At 42.4% G+C, this 17,500-nt stretch overlaps 1 protein-coding gene across 1 annotated transcript in view; it reads right to left on the bottom strand.

The window, feature by feature from the left end:
• Positions 1–17,500, bottom strand: part of LOC311038265 (rho guanine nucleotide exchange factor 2-like) — a 99,649-nt gene that overhangs the window by 64,203 nt on the left and 17,946 nt on the right. Inside the window, 1 exon segment of the mRNA XM_084047669.1 lies at positions 16,403–16,640. Coding sequence (XP_083903795.1) covers positions 16,403–16,640 — 238 coding nt within the window.

The following is a 17,500-nucleotide window of genomic DNA, read 5'->3' as shown; positions in this document are numbered from 1 at the left end:
AGAGAGAGAACGGTTGGTTGGCTGCCCCCTCCCCCAGGGCATTTCCTCTCTCTCTCTCTTCCAGACAACGTGTTCACCGGTGTTGCCATGTCTGCTTATCATAAGCGACTTTGGCCTTGTTTTTCAGTAAAGTTGTTTGTAAACATTGGTTGTTGCGGGTTGTGTTTGTTTGGGCTCGTTTCTAAAGTGTAGTTGCTTATTTGGGCGTGTTTCCTAATGCTGTTTAAACCAGTGGTTCTCAAACATGTTCATGTCAAGGAAACCCACATTAACATGTATTGTTGTGCCAGAGACTCCCATACAAGATTGTGGATTTGAAAATATTCCTAAATGTTCACTTTTTACCAAGATTTTTCTTTGAAAATAGCAGATCTATAGGCTCACAACAACACGTCGCATCGCAACGCGTTGTGAGCTTGTAGATCGGCTATTTTCAACTATTCATGTGGCTTCTTTTGGGCTTGTTTTCATATACCAGGTTTGCTTGTTTCTCTCGCCAAACCTGGTGTCCTCTTTCTTGGCTGCAGAGCCGCACAATGACCGTCCAATGCCACGCTGTCCACACTCAACATGCAACCCCATGTTAGCCTCATTAATACACTTTAAAAACATAAATACAGCAATAACCGACAGCAGGCCATCAGTGACAGAAGCAGAGGAGACACTGGCTTTAGATTAGACTGTAGATCCGCTAGTTTGATTGAGTTTTTAATTAGCTTTAGAGAGAGAGAGCTACTTCCATCTCAATCTAGCTCCATTAAGAACCTCTCACTCCGCTATACAGCTCCGAGATGAGGTTCTATGTCGTTGTCATCTAGAATCGGTGGAACGTCCGCCAAGGCTCCGCTGTTTACCCTTTTGTATACATCGTATCCCAAAACGAATGGTAGATTCCAAACCGCACGGATGTTTCAGGTTTGGTCCGGAGCATAATATTTTAGGTCCGGAGCGAAACTACCCGTTTAAATCGCTTATTTAGTCAGCCTGTGGCCATGTTTCCCATTCAACCCGGAAAACCCCCCTACGTCCGCTGCCAGTACTGCTCCCGGTTTGGCTACAATGGGAAACATGGCCACAAGCTGACTACATAAGTAATTTAAACGGGTAGTTTCGCTCCGGACCTAAAATATTATGCTCCGGACCAAACCTTAAACATCCGTGTGGTTTGGAATCTACCATTAGTTTTGGGATACGATGTATACAAAAGGGTAAACAGCGGAGCCTTGGCGGACGTTCCACCGATTCTGGATGACAACCACACAGAACCTCATCTCGGAGCTGTATAGCGGAGTGAGACGTTCTTAATGGAGCTAGACAGAAAGTTGAGATGTATAATTAATTAACGGTCGATCACCAACATTTATAAATGCACAAGCCGCCATAAAAAACAACCTGATCAAATAGTTTTAGCCGCAGCAGGACTTAAAACGTGTAGGAACAATAGAAGTGAAGTGACCCCCGTTAAAGCAGATGAGATGAAAGACTTTTTCCATGTGATTTAATGTGATCTAGTGGAACTCACTCTGAGGTTGATCTCTTTCATTCTCTCCTGGCGGGTCTTGGGCAGCGGTTCGGCCGTGACCCGTTGTTGGGACATCATCACCGGACCGGGGAAGGAGGAGGACTATAGAGACGGACCGTTGTGCTCCAAAAGTCTCCCAAAAAATATAACGTCTCCTTCTTTTTAATCCTGGGTAACAAACCCCTCCACACCGGGGGGAGGAGGAAAAGCCGGGCAATCAAGGTTCGAATAGATCCGTGGTGTTGATGATCATAAAACATGAAATAACAAGGTCATAGATCCATGAAGTTTGGTTTTATTTGAGTTTTTTTCCTGGAGTGTCTGCTGTGTTTGAGTCTATGTACGGACGGGGTCCGAACAGCATTTCTTTCTCTTTTTTTTTTTTTGCAGCAGGATCTCTCTGGGGGGAGGGGCGGGGCCATGAAGCCCTTACCACGCCTCCTAGAGGCGGAGTCATTTCAGTGACAGACATTGACGAGCTGCCCCTAGAAGAGCTCTGCAGAGTGCAGACTCCTCAGAGACTCAATAAAGTTGACAAATAAATCTGCTGCAAGCTATTAATAAGAAATAAGAAACCCGTTTGACCTTTGTAAGATCATTTATTTGAACAGCAGAGAGAGGGAGAGAGGGTGAGGGAGAGACCACAAGGAGAGAGAGAGGAGGAAGAGATGGGTTTAAAGGTTTTTTAAGTCTAACTTTGGAGCGGGGAACGCCCTGCATCTGCAAACCACACAACCACACACACACGCACACGCACACGCACACGCACACACACACACACACACACACACACACACACACGTACTGTATGTGTAAACACATGCACAGTTGCACACACACACACACACACACACACACACACACACACACACACACACACACACACACACACACACACACACACACACACATGCTTGTACACAAATTGGCATGAATTTAGTTCACTTTAGTCCCCCCACACACACAAACACACACAGACTACTCCTACAATGCAGACTGTTAGCAGAGTCTCCTACTGTCTGTCTCTCAGCTGTCCTCCTGTCTGTCTCCCTCTCAGCTGTACTGTCTCCCTCTCAGCTGTGCTACTGTCTGTCTCTCCTACACTGTCTGTCTCTCAGCTGTCCTACAGTCTGTCTCCCCTTAAAAAGGCTGGGTTTCCGAGGCTAGTCTCCCCTGCATTGTCTCCCTCTCACATGTCCAATTGCATGTTTCTCCTACACCGTCTCTCTCTCTCTCTCTCTCTCTCTCTCTCTCTCTCTCTCTCTCTCTCTCTCTCTCTCTCTCTCTCTCTCTCTCTCTCTCTCTCAGCTGTCCTCCTAGTCTCTCCTGCATTGTCTCCCTCTCAGCTCTGGAGGGGTAATGTGTGTATGGGGAACCGTTTTGTCCCCCCTTTTTGCCACTGTACGAGTTAACTGCTGCACTGGGGCGACAGTCAAGCCCCCAGAGTTGCTGAGAAACATTGAAGCCGCCACCCCAGTGGCCAAAGCTGGAACTGCAGGCGGGGAGATATACAATATACATGCACAAGCAGTGGTGGAAAAAGTACTCAAATGTTTTGCTTAAGTAAAAGTATCAATACTACAATGTAGAAGTACTCCGTTACAAGTAAAAGTCTGGAATTCAAAATTTACTTGAGTAAAAGTGCAAAAGTATTGTTATCAAAATGTACTTAAAGTACCAAAAGTAAAAGTACTAAAAGGTTGAAAAATAGCAGATCTACAAGCTCACAACGCGTCGCATCGCGACGCGTTGTGAGCTTGTAGATCTGCTATTTTCAAATAGCCTAGGTATAAAATAGGGCTAAAGTGGTTAATGTATGTTTTTTAATATAATAATTGATAATTGCAAAGTTACTAGTAACTAAAGTGTTCAAATAATTGTAATGGAGTAAAAGTACAACATTTGCCTCTGAGATGTAGTGGAGTAGAAGTAAAAGTACTGCAAATTGGAAATACTCCAGTAAAGTAAAGATACCTCAAAATGTAACTTAAGTACAGTACTTGAGTACATGTACTTAGTTACTTTACACCACTGTGCACAAGCAAAACATACTGAGAGATATTTATATATATAAATATAAATATGTAAACATATTATACATAAATACATATGCATTTACATCTAAATATGCATCTCGAGTGTATTTAATAAATATCTCGCGTTCATTCCTTAGCAACCGGGCTGCCGTAGGACGCAAAAAGGACACTAGTGCGCATGCTCATAACTCTATGGTGTCCCCAAAAACGACTCAATAATTCTACTTCCGGCAGGCTTCCGGGTGCTTCAAAACGCCACTGAGCACATTCATTGAAATGATAGCTGGGGGCGGGGCAATCCGCCCTCTAGTTATATTATACCTCTATGGCGACAGTAGATTGGTGTGTGCAAGACTTAACCACTTAAACCCCAGCATCTGTATTGTGGGGAAAGCTTTCGCAGAAAATAGCACATGGACAAGCTGAAGTGGTTCAGTTGGCAACTGCCCGCTTTGCATAAAGAGCACTGGCCTCAACCCCGTCGCCAGACACAGCACATAAACACAGTGCAAAGTAGCCGAAAAATGAATGAGCCCTTCCTGTTATGACCTGTTCTGTGTTCTGGGTTCCTTTCCTCTCTATTCTTCCCTATTCCAACTCTTCCTGTAACTGCAATACAGAGTGAGAGCTCAAACTGAACATCATTTCGCCCACACTTTTACAACTGTGGTCCAAGGCCATGTCCAGCCTGATGAACACTTGGGACTTTTTGCTCTTCCTCATGGACCTACCTGTGGATTATACAGTTATCTTATGTGAACTACTATGCGGTCGAACCTGAGACGCGCTGACACTTATTACTGTATTCTTGCACTAAAGTCATGTACAGTATCTGCTGCTATGCTAACTCGCCTTATGTCTAGCCTCAGGTACATGTATGTGCACTGGATAGATATACTATGGTGTAAATATACATTGTTCTCTCTCTCTTCTCCTTGCTCCCCCCATCTTCTTCTTCCCTTTTCTTTTTATGGCAACAACAAAAACGATGGAGCTGGCACAAAAACAAATTTCACCCACTGTTGTACACCTGTAAACTAGTGATGTGACAATGAAGTTGATTCTGATTCTGAATCGTAAGATGTGACAATAATTCTGATTCCTATTACACATGGTCATCCAATTATCTAGGTCATATATGGGCAACTGACAGCCCGGGGGCCACATGCGGCCCCCACCTTCACTTAATGCGGCCCGCAGGTTAATATAGGAATACTGATTTATTATTGATTTCAGCTGTTACAATTCCAAACATGCAAACATGACCCGCTTTAATTACTTCAGCCTATATTAGTAGCTTAATGACTAGTATTGAAATTCTATTCTAGTCTTTTTTATGTCCAAAGTGATTGTATTTAATATATATAATACATAAAGTTAACATAAGTATAACCAAATTACTTTGAAATAAAAGAAAAATGCTACTTTTCAGGATTCCAATTCAAACATAGCAACAAAGAAAATCAGGATTCCAATTCAAAAACAGCAAAAAAAAAAAGAAAAATAGGATTCCAATTCAAAAATAGCAAAAATAGCAGATCTACAAGCTCAAAACACGTTGCACAGCGATGCGTTTTGAGCTTGTAGATCGGCATTTTTTGCTACTAAAAAGTCAAAGACGGGGTGCCGTGATTTTCTATGATTTTTTCCCCCCCTAAAACATAATCATCAGGTATTATGGTTATCTCTTCCACCACCTTAGCACCACCCACCTGTCCTAGTCCCTCCTCCTCCTCATGCCCACACCTCTTGTGTTATGATAATGAGGGGGAGGGTATAATTTTACTGAGTCATTAAAGTGCTGTTTTTCTATTGGCACGGTTGACCCTCAAGGTTTCAGCCTCCAGGAAGAAACTCAAAATAGTCAGAGAAGACGTAAAACACCATAAAAACACCACCAGGGGGCTTAATGAAGTTCTATCAACCTCATAGACACATGAAAAAACAGAAAAAGTGCAACACCATGGCACCACCTCTTTAAAATATGGACATAAGAGGTGTCTGCCCGACAGTATATGCAATGTGGCCCTCTGGAGTGAGTGTGGAAATATAGTGGCCCTCTCCATCATCAAAGTTGCCCACTCCTGATCTAGGTGGTGATGTTGCAAAAACTAAAAAACTAGGCTCCTAGAAATGTGGTGAAACTGTGATCTCTGGTACTGCATGAACACACTATTGGGTCTTTCCAGCTGCATGCATTTTCAAAACATCAGCTGTTGTTGTTGTTGTTCATCATCATGGCATAATATAGCCTACAACGACAGGCTACATTTTCCAGCCCACACAGGCTACAGGCTGTAATTTTGAATATACAAAACTATAACATGAATACATATAGGCTTATATTAAAATGGAAACGCATAGCCATGGTATGTGTAAGAGAACTTCCCCGTACCTCACAATTACAGGTTTACAAGAGAATAATCTGTAGTTATGTTACGTTCAAGTGTGTCTTTACACTGCAATAAACAAGAGTGAGATTGGAGGGGTGCTCAACCACAGAGGACAGTTGCAGCACGATGACACATACTGTCTGGTATTATGGCGTTCGCTGGTTCACCAGACCGCGGGTGTACAGCTTAGAACAAGATTGTAAAATGCAATGTTTCAAACTCAGCATTCCACTGGAAAAAAAAACTACTTTTTTATGCTGTCTGCCTCTGATCACAGTCACACATTATGGTAAAGACAGCAAAATCCAGAGATAAAGTAGTAGAAAGTGGTGTAAAGTAACTAAGTACATTTACTTAAGTACTGTACTTAAGTACAACTTTGAGGTACTCTTACTTCACTGGAGTATTTCCGATTTTCAGTACTTTTACTTCTACTCCACTACATCTCAGAGGCAAATATTGTACTTTTACTCCACTACAATTATTTGAAAACTTTAGTTACTAGTTAATTTTCAGACATAAATTATTATATTATAAAACATACATTAACCACTTCAGCCCAATTTAATACATAGGCTATTTGAAAAATTAGTACTTTTACTTTTGGTACTTTAAGTACATTTTGATACCAATACCTTTGTACTTTTACTCAAGTAAAGTTTGAATTTCGGACTTTTCCTTGTAACAGAGTACTTCTACATTGCAGTATTGATACTTTTACTTAAGTAAAACATTTGAGTACTTTTTCCACCACTGGTAGTAGATTTTTCAGTAGATGAGCTATCACAGCCACACCCAGCTGTAGCCTATTTGAATCAAATGCATTGTCTGAATTGTCTGGCAGCCCACTGGATGTATATAGGATCCATACTATGCTGTGTTTAAATATATCTGACCGGTCTGTGAACCATCACACGCGTGATATCATAATAACAGTCCACACGCTCAAACAACCAAATGCCATAATGTGAGCTAACGCATGCACTGTACTGTAACACAAATTCACAATAATACTGTGTAGAGACTTGTGCACCGATAGCCAAGTGGCATGTACTACATACTGTAGGCTCTGATGCCAGGCCCAGTTCGATTCCCGAGCCCGGAAGGCCATTCCTGCAAGAAAACACTGCAGAGACCAGTTTCTGGTTGAAACTATCAACCAAGAGCATTACGTCGAGCATTATGAGTATGATCATTATCATATATACAATATGCATTTAACGATACTGTGTAGCATAATCACAAATACATAACAAAACATAATACATACTAACGTCCCAATTAATCTGGAATACACTATGATGCTATTATGCATGATGACCAATCAAGGAAGCCAATGTTACCCCTCCCCCCAACCACACACACACACACACACACTCACACAGAGTCACCGCTAACTAGCCAATGGCGTGCTGAGGTGCAGTCAGGCCCTGAGGGCTGTCATCAAGGAAGCGATATATAAAAGGTGATTAAGAGGCCAATAGAGCAGAACATTGTAACAGCAGTGCATGGGAGATAAGATTAGATCCTAAATAGGATGACTTGCTAAGTCAGTTATCTGGGTATAGCACACGGAGTACCCTCCTCGAGTCGGTTCTCATTCTCACGAATGGTTACCTAGTTATCTTTTACTCGGGCAACCAGCCAATTTGCACGTCTGTGACCGGACGTTCCCGGGCGGCCACTCAGATCGGGTTGAAACCTTCCTCAAATTCGGAGTCATACGCCACAGATGACACGTCACAGACAGGCCGAGATGACACGTCCATGAAGGCCGAGATCCACATGATTGGATTTGTTTTCTTTATAGTTTATTTATTTAGCGGGCCTGATCTCTTGAGAGAGCCATTTATGTTATTGTCACTGTTCTTTATTTTTTTCTTTACAAATCTTTCTCAAAACTTTGGCTTTTTGGGCTTGTTTCTAAAGTGTAGTTGCTTATTTGGGCTTGTTTCTAAAGTGTAGTTGCTTATTTGGGCTCGTTTCTAAAGTGTAGTTGCTTATTTGGGCTCGTTTCTAAAGTGTAGTTGCTTATTTGGGCTCGTTTCTAAAGTGTAGTTGCTTATTTGGGCTTGTTTCTAAAGTGTAGTTGCTTATTTGGGCTCGTTTCTAAAGTGTAGTTGCTTATTTGGGCTTTTTTTTAAAGTGTGGTTGCTTATTTGGGCTCGTTTCTAAAGTGTGGTTGCTTATTTGGGCTCGTTTCTAAAGTGTTGTTGCTTATTTGGGCTTGTTTCTAAAGTGTAGTTGCTTATTTGGGCTCGTTTCTAAAGTGTAGTTGCTTATTTGGGCTCGTTTCTAAAGTGTTGTTGCTTATTTGGGCTCGTTTCTAAAGTGTAGTTGCTTATTTGGGCTCGTTTCTAAAGTGTAGTTGCTTATTTGGGCTTGTTCCCTAATGTTGTTTAAACCAGTGGTTCTCAAACATTTCCATGTCAAGGAGACCCAAATTACAGTAATATCTAATATGTAATATGTAACACCATATTTTCACCTAGAATAGAAGCTTAATTCAAACGTTAAAATGTCCTCTCCTTTGGGAACATTTGAACAGTTAAAAAAAAATATTTTATGAAATATTTTAATGTTTTAAAAACTTGTATTGAAGCTATGATGTCCGTCAGATTTGATGTTACATCGTCTGGCGCAACATCGCAGCAACTTGGAAGAGTTTGTGAATGGATGACGTCATGCGTTTTTATATGGAACATCCTGTGTCAGACACCAAGAGATGGAGCCCACAGTTTCTCCAACAACAGTACCAGTGTAGTCTAGTCAAAACTCCCAGCTGTTATTAACATTTCAAGAGGAGGAGAAAGGATGGACAGAGCAGAGAGTAAGAGAATAAAATGAACAGATAGAGGAGTCAAGCATGTTCACTTTTCAAAAGAGAGAGAGAGAGAGAGAAAGAGAGAGATGGAAAATGTCATGAAAAGTAGAGGAGTGTGTACTTGTGTGCGTGCATGTGTGTGTGTGTGTGTGTGTGTGTGTGTGTGTGTGTGTGTGTGTGTGTGTGTGTGTGTGCGTGCGTGCGTGCGTGCGTGCGTGCGTGCGTGCGTGCGTGCGTGCGTGCGTGCGTGCGTGCGTGCGTGCGTGCGTGCGTGCGTGCGCGCGTGGGCGTGTGGGTGTGTGGAGTGGGAGGAGTGGGAGGAGTGGGAAACAAGAGAAAGTAGGAATGAGGAGAGAGGATGATGCAATAATGCCAGTTAGTAGAGCAACTAGCAGCAGCTGGTAGAGAGAGAAAGAGAGAGAGAGTGAGAGAGAGAGAGAGAGAGAGAGAGAGAGATGGCAAGAGAAAGAGCGCAAAGTGGAGCAACAGTTAAGGAATGTTTTCAAGAGTTTCATGTAATAACATTGCGTGTAAGCACGCACGCACGCACACACACACACGAGCACGCACGCAGACATGCACACACGCAACACATAGTCACATGCTTAAAGGTAGGGTAAGTGATTTACTTTGGTTAAAATAAGTGTTAAATATCCCTATATTCTGATAGCACTCATTGCTATAGAGTGTTTGTTCAGTAAAAGGAGTCTCCCATGTCTCTCCAGCTCTTTATTAAACAGAAAATGCATTTTCAGTACTCTCGCCTGATTGGCTTAAATGTTGTCACCTGAAAATGTGCTATATTCTGTTTACTAAAGAGCTGGAGAGACCCCTGTGACTGAACAAACGTTCTGTAGCAATGATTACTATCAGAATATAGTACTTTCACCATCACTATGGTTAAACTATCACTTATCACCTACCTTTAACACAATCACACACACGTTATCAGTTTTACGCGTAAAATGTAGGGACAGCTTCTAACCCCCAGATTCACAAGTTGAGCTGAGCTTAGACCCCTAAAGTAACCACCGCCCTGCCCAATCTGAGACCCCCAACCCAGTGTTGATTTTGACAGCACATTTTGATTTAGTTTTAGTAATTTTTGTCTTTTGTCGATTTTGTCTTTTTGCCGATCTACAAGCTCACAACGACGTGTTGTGAGCGTCGTTGTGAGCAACCAAGCATAAAATGACTTGTCTTTTAGTTCTACTGGATCTCTTCTCCACTATAGTCCCTCACTAACATTTTAGTCTATTTTTTATTTGTTGACGAAATTGCCAATATATTTAGTCTTAGTTTTAGTCATCATAGCTTAGTTTTTATTTAGTTTGTATTTAGTTTTCGTCAGTGAAAAAAGGTAGTCGACCAACATTTTTTGTCATAGTTTTAGTTGACGAAATCAACACTGCCCCGACCACCGCCCTGCCCCATTCATTAGGTAAACTGTCCCCACCTGTGACCCCAATGTATTGACTGTCACTGTCACTTTAACACTTGACTTTACTTTGTCACTCTGTCACTTCACTTTACACCACAATTAGTGATGCATGACCCATAGCCAACCTAATTGTTACCAAATTAGGTACACATGATCTTGAGAGTCATGTGACAATGAGCAGCAAATTGGCTTCAAAAATGTGCAGAGGGGGGCCTATTCCTTAAAAGGAAATGCAGCATCCAAATCAACCCCAAATTGGAATCACATATTGAGGAGGGGCTTTATATCAGTGCTTCTCAAACATTTCCATGACAAGGACCCCCAACTTGATACCTATTTTGGCCGCGGACCCCCATATGGTTTGTGTCAGGGAAGGGAACCCCATAAGGGACAATTATTTTTAAACATAGCCAAAGTATACAATATGGTTAAAGTGGGTTAGGGTTTGCCAAGGGGTTTCCAGGGGGTCCCCAGAACCCACTTTGAGACGCACTACTCTGTAGAGCCCACCTCATCCGACAGGTCCTCTGCTGAAGACCACCACAGGAATAAACGGTGACATCATCACCAGAAGCCCTTATCAGTGGAAACACTGAGGCCTTATCTGGAAACTTCCCTCTAGGCATGCTGGGAATTTCCCTACAGACCTTCTAGGGAGAGATCATGATGCAGACGGCATCATTTTGGTACTTACAGTACAGTTACTAGTTACTTTGCATATATTATACATATATACATTATGAAACATACATTAACTACTTCAGCCCTATTTTATACCTAGGCTATTTGAAAATAGCAGATCTACAAGCTCACAACGTGTCGCATTGCGACGCGTTGTGAGCTTGTAGATCTGCTATTTTCAAACATTTTAGTACTTTTACTTTTGGTACTTTAAGTACATTTTGATACCAATACTTTTGTACTTTTACTCAAGTTAATTTTTAATTCCGGACTTAGTATAGAGTACTCCTACATTGCAGTATTGATACTTTTACTTAAGTAAAACATTTGAGTACTTTTTCCACCACTGCACAAGCGCGCACGCACGTACGCACGCACGCACGCACGCACGCACGCACGCACGCACGCACGCACGCGCACACACAGACACACACACACACACACAGATAATCAGGGATAATATGCTGTCCTACGAAACATTTATTGGTACAGAAGTGCATCTCCTGGCTTAGTGGGTGTTAATTAATGAGTGTAATCTTGTGGATATATACTGTTGTCAGAAAAAGCTAGACAAAATAATGCTCATATTCATTTAAATATGGGTCATATCTATAAATACCCAATAATCAGTAATAATGATGATATTGCATGTTAGTTGTGTTCACGTGAACAGTCAGAGGTCCCTCTGCTGGTTACATACAGACATTACACTAAACACTTCACTTACTTGACAGGGCTTGTCATACAGTAGGCAGTGTGTAAATATTATTTCAGAAAAATATAGATATCCTGTTTTTATTCTTATTACATTTAAACCTGCCTCATTATCTTTAAGCAGGTAGATTAGATTGAAGGTTCAGTGCCTTGCTCAATGACACTTTGACAGTACACGTTTTTTTTATGGAATCAGATTTTGTCTCAATAATCGCAAATGTACAAAACAAGATTCACAAACGTATGCATTAATTATAAATTATGAATAGAAAAAAAATCTGATGCAGACATATATTTCTCATTTTCAATAAATGCAAAAATAAAATGCACAAAAAAGCAGATATACAAGCAGATATACAAGCTCATAGCACGGCACCGCTATGAGCTTGTAGATAGATTTTTGAAAAATCGAGAAAATGTGTGCAAATTAATATATTTATATTAATTTAAAGCGAACATTTTAACTCAAATCTTTGCTTCCGGGGGTCCCTGGAACAAAATATTTTGAGATGGGGAAATACATATAATTTTTGGGGTCCTTGACATGAAAAAGTTTTTCATAAAACTGATTTTTGAAGACATTACTAAGAATCGGCCTCAGGTCTTAATGGATTAAGTGGTTAATGTTCAAATGGACACTAAAATATGTTGTCTCAATTTATCAATCACCAGAATATATGTGGATTCCATAGAATTTCTGTGTGGCTTCTTATAGACTTTTCTGCAGGTATTTATTTGTGTTCTACTCCACCCCAAAGCGGTTGAGGTTGAAACAAAATACTGTCTGCTTTCATAAACTATGACATGACCATAAGCGCACTGTATCTAATGCATAGAGACTTGAAAGTGTGCTTAAAAGCATAAACACACATCATTATATTTATTTGATGTTTTAGTGCAGTGGTTTGGGAGTTTCAAAGTGTAATTCTGTTGCACCTGAAGTGACAGTACAGGAACTGAACTGAATTGAACAATCTGTAAATCAACATAACATCCTATGTGTGTTAGCTAAACCATACTGCAGTGCTTCACAACCTTTTTTTCGTCTTCCTTGACATGGCGATAGTACCCCCTCCGTCATGCATTTCGACTAACCTAAATTTGTTCTATTACTAAGTATCCAATAATATTCATTGACATATTATCTAGTTGACGAGACACTGTATTCAAAACTATGGAGACAATTATTCTGAGTAGAATTGAGAAGTACATCAAGTCTATTGACAACCAATTTGGCTTCAAACGTAAACATGGCACTGATATGTGTAGTTTTGCACTTAAAGAAATTTTAGATAAATATAATAGGCAAAATTCTACATTTTTTATGTGTTTTATTGATGCGTCATAAGCGTTTGACCGCATTAAAGAGGGGTCCCTAGTTTTCTAGTCAGAATCCTGGTCTTCTGGTATGCTCACCAGACGATGCGAGTAAAATGGGGGAGATCAACATCTGCTCCCTTTTCGTGTGAACAATGGGGTACGCCAGGGGGGGATTTTGTCCCCTTTTCTCTTTAATGTTTATATGGATGACTTATCTTTGATTTTAAACGCATGTGATTCAGGGTGTATAGGGTTGTCAATTCGCTAATTAATCACCTTATGTATGCGGATGACTTGGTCATCTTTAGTCCATATAGTGCTGGTCTTCAACAGCTTCTGAGTAGGCCTACATGCTCACAGTATGGTGTTGATTTTGACATAAAGTACAATGCTAAAAAAGAGTAAGATGATGATTGTCCGAAGCAGAGAAGACAGACAGTCAACTTTTCCTGACTATCTCTCAGGCACTGCCCTTAGTGTCTGCTGTGAGATCAAATATTTGGGCCATATAATATCAAATGACCTGACAAGGACATATATATAGACAGCGCCGGAAGCTGTATGCTCAAGGGAACATGCTGTGTCGCAAATTTAGCATGTGCTCAGTACCGGTGAAGATTTCACTCTTTAAATCTTTCTGTACACCTCTGTATACTGCCCACCTGTGGTGTCGCTACAAGCAAGGCAGCATCATACAGACGACTCACAGTGCCCTATAATGACTGCATGAGGCTGCTGCTGAGAGCTCCAAGAAGCTCCAGTGCAAGACAGATGTGTGTTAGTGTTGGGGTACCCTACCCACCTGCTCTGCTGTGCTACGCAATCTCATGTATAGATGTATGTGTAGGGCATCTGAGTCAGTAAATGACATCATTGCTGTCATAAGTAACCCGTTATGTCACACATGGGCAACATACGGCCCGGGGGCCGGACCCGGCCCTTTGACCATCTCAATCCTGCCCGCCAAGTCATAAAAAAACCTGCAAGGTTCCCAGTTCGATCCCGGGCTGGGGCACTCCCCTAGAGTTAGTGTCGAAGTGTCCTTGAGCAAGGCGCTGAACCCCTAATTGCTCCCGATGAGCAGGTTGGTGCCTTGCATGGTTTCCTCCGCCATCGGTGTGTGAATGTGTGTGTGAATGGGTTAATGGCACAATCAATGTAAAGCGATTTGGATAGAAGCGCTATATAAATGCACCATTTACCATTTATTTATTTGCCATTTGAGTACATACCTGCTTTCCTCCATCCGTATGTACTCAAATGTTTTATGTTTATAATGTAACAGTGAAACAGTCTGCCGTGAGTCCATATATAACGAATACAATGTGTTTTATCAGTGAGTGACCTATGGAGAGGTGCATATCAGATAAGATGAGATATGGCATTGACGTGGATTGTTTCATGTGATCTATTCATTGTAATCTCGTACAGAGTACACCTGAGTGATACAAAAAGAAAAAGAAAGATCAACATTTTGTTGATGAACATTGTTGTAGTGAAAGCAAGGACCTTATTCTAATAGTAGTCTGGCATGTCTACCAAATTCACACAGTTTCAACATCATTCAGCACTTATGTGTTTCAAGTTTCAATTCAATTGTACAATGTGTGGCCCTTCACTCATTTTATCGAAGTCAGTGTGGCCCTCTGGAAATAAATGCTGCCCATCACTGCGTTAAGTAGTTCTGTCAGGTTCTCCTCTAGACTGTGGAACCATTGGCGCACTTGTCTGTATGTTCGAAACTGAACATGGTGGAATTCTTTTTTATTGTATTTCTTTTTCTATTATTGTTATATTTTGTATGGTGTTTTTAACACATCGGGTGCCAGCATTTTTTCATAACAACTTACCGTGGGTGCCAGCATTCTCCCCATTGACTGCGCTTTGCTGTTTAAAGCTTCCGCATGCGTTACAAGCAAATCCACGCAAAAAAAAGCATCGATTCATGTTGTGCCATGAGCCTGGCTACAGCCTGGAACCATAACATTTCCCTCGCGGGTTACAACGGGGGGGGGATCGCGCATCGCGCATGACCGGTTTTCCCCACAGGAAACAGATTCGGAGATATAGGCGTTTCAAAGTAGGAAATAGACAGGAAGCGGATGGGGAAAAAAAAATGTTTCCGGTGAGCGATCTGGCACTTCCTTCGCAGGATTACAATGGGTGCTCCCAGAGCTGCTCTAGCCCCGCCCGCGCGGAGAAAAACGAAAAAAACAAAAAGACTAAACTCACGGTTCAGACCGTGTTCGGCACCGGAGCGCTACTATGTAAACACACGGTTTAGACCATGTTCGGCACCCGATGTGTTAATGTGATATACTGTATGTATCGCCCTTGGGTCTGAAATAAAGATTGAATTGAAAAAATATAATTGATATATATAGCCCGATTTCAAGAAAGAAACTTGTGCAATGTGAAATGCTTAACGATCTGTTAACTCGCCGACCATTTGTATGTCGGACAGTGTGTAGGGGCCCTTAGTCAACCCTATCAAACCCTACGCAACCTAGTAAAACCACTCTTACCACCTAGTCAATCTCGGAACCCAGAGATAACTGAAAAGGAAAAACAGCGACCTCTGCTGTTCGTTCCTCCTCAGCTATACTCTGGGACAATGCCAACATAGCACCAGTGCGCAAGGAAACCGGGGTTTAAGTCTGCCTTCACCGCTCCACTTCCGGGTGGTGCGACTACGTTTTCATTCCCACTAACAACATTTCTACACGGAACACTAACACCGCTTCTCCCAGAGAACATGGATCGTTTTGGTTATAAGCCCACTTGTTTCTATGATGAAAGAGTAAGTTCAAATGTGAATGTCTTTCCGTGGTTTTGTCTGCTCCGAGGACGCTATTGTTAAATGAGTTTCGGTTAGTTTCCAGCAGGGAAACATCGACGGACACGTGAATCCTGCCCACTACATTTGATTGGGTAAAGCGCGGCCTGCTTCCTGATCTGAAGGCACGCCCACTCCCACACAGCGTGTACACGTTCTGACGAACCTTCAGGACAGATTCCAACGCAGTGCAGAATCTGTTCTTGAGAGATTACCACCTAGTAAACCCTACACAACGTAATAAACCCAAGCCACTACCTACAGTAGTTAACCCATAGCCACACACCATAGTCAAACCTATAGCCACCATTTGGCTCCCAGACAGTAACTGCCACCTGCCCTGCATTTTCTTCAGAAGATACACATTTCTAGTGACATTATGAATATGCAATGTAATATGTTGGAATACCAGTGGCACAAAATGCACATACATATGCACAGGTAGGCACACGCACGCACGCACGCACGCACGCACGCACACACACACACACACACACACACACACACACACACACACACACACACACACACACACACACACACACACACACACACACACACACACACACACACACACACACACACACACACACACACACACACACACACACACACACACACGTGGTGGTCCCGACCTTGCGCTGGGTGGCCATCGTGCGGAGGAAGCTGAACGTTCGTCCCAGGGAACTTCCTGTCGCTTTGCCGTTCCTCCTCTCCACCTCCTTCTCCACCTCCTCCTCTTGCACCCCTCCTCCTCCCGGGGGCCTCCCTCCCTCTCCCTCCGTTCTGCTCCTCTCCTCTGACGTCTCTCTCTCTCGCCCGCGATGTCTCCACTCCTCCGCTCCCCACACCTCCTCCACATCCACATCCACACTGAGGAGAGAGGGGGAGAAACATTTTCAAAGAATATCAAGATTCTTTGAAAATAGCTGATGTATGTAGGGCCCTGGGGGTCCCCGGACCCCACTTTGGGAACCCCTGCATTAGGCCACGGACCACCATAAGTCTGAGAGTGTACAAATGGAACCAAATGGACCCGTAAGGGTCCATTTGGTTCCATTTGTACACTCAGAGTTACAGCAACATAAGGGTCCATTTGGTTACTAACTAACATTTATCTGGGTACCCCCTGGAACCCGCTCAAGGACCCCCGGGGGTCCCCGTACCCCACTTTGAGAACCAATGTCCTAGACCAGTGCTTCTCAAACTTTTTCAAATTGACACTTATTAGCCCCCCATTTGAAAAGATATGCCAGGGACCCCCATAGGAGAAGATCTTTACAGCTCTAGCAGTGATTATCAACCATTTTAATTTATTTCACGGACCCACAGTCTGACATGCATTAGGCTACGGACCCCCATTTAATGGCATTTCTATCTAAATTGGGACCCCAATTTATGTTGTAAAATCAATGTTAGGAACCAAATGGACCCGTTAGGGTTCATTTGGTTCCATTTGTACACTCTCAGAGTTACAGACCCATACGGGTCCATTTGGTTCCTAATGTAACTATCCATCATTTAGCTGGGGACCCCCTGGAACTCCCTCAAGGACCCCTGGGGGTTTGAGAAACAATGTCCTAGACCACTGGTTACTGATGTGATTTTTTGTTTGTTTTTTTTAAGATATTTTTGTCGGGATCGGGAGTCGAACCTGCATATGTGGTATGCATGCGCCTGGACCGCTAGGCCAGCGGGCGCCCTTGGTTACTGATGTTTTGACCAATATTTTG

This window comes from Gymnoscopelus microlampas (assembly GCF_963454915.1).
Source record: "Gymnoscopelus microlampas genome assembly, chromosome: 3".
Classification (NCBI taxonomy): Eukaryota; Metazoa; Chordata; class Actinopteri; order Myctophiformes; family Myctophidae; genus Gymnoscopelus; species Gymnoscopelus microlampas.
This window is presented reverse-complemented; position numbering and strand designations above follow the sequence as displayed.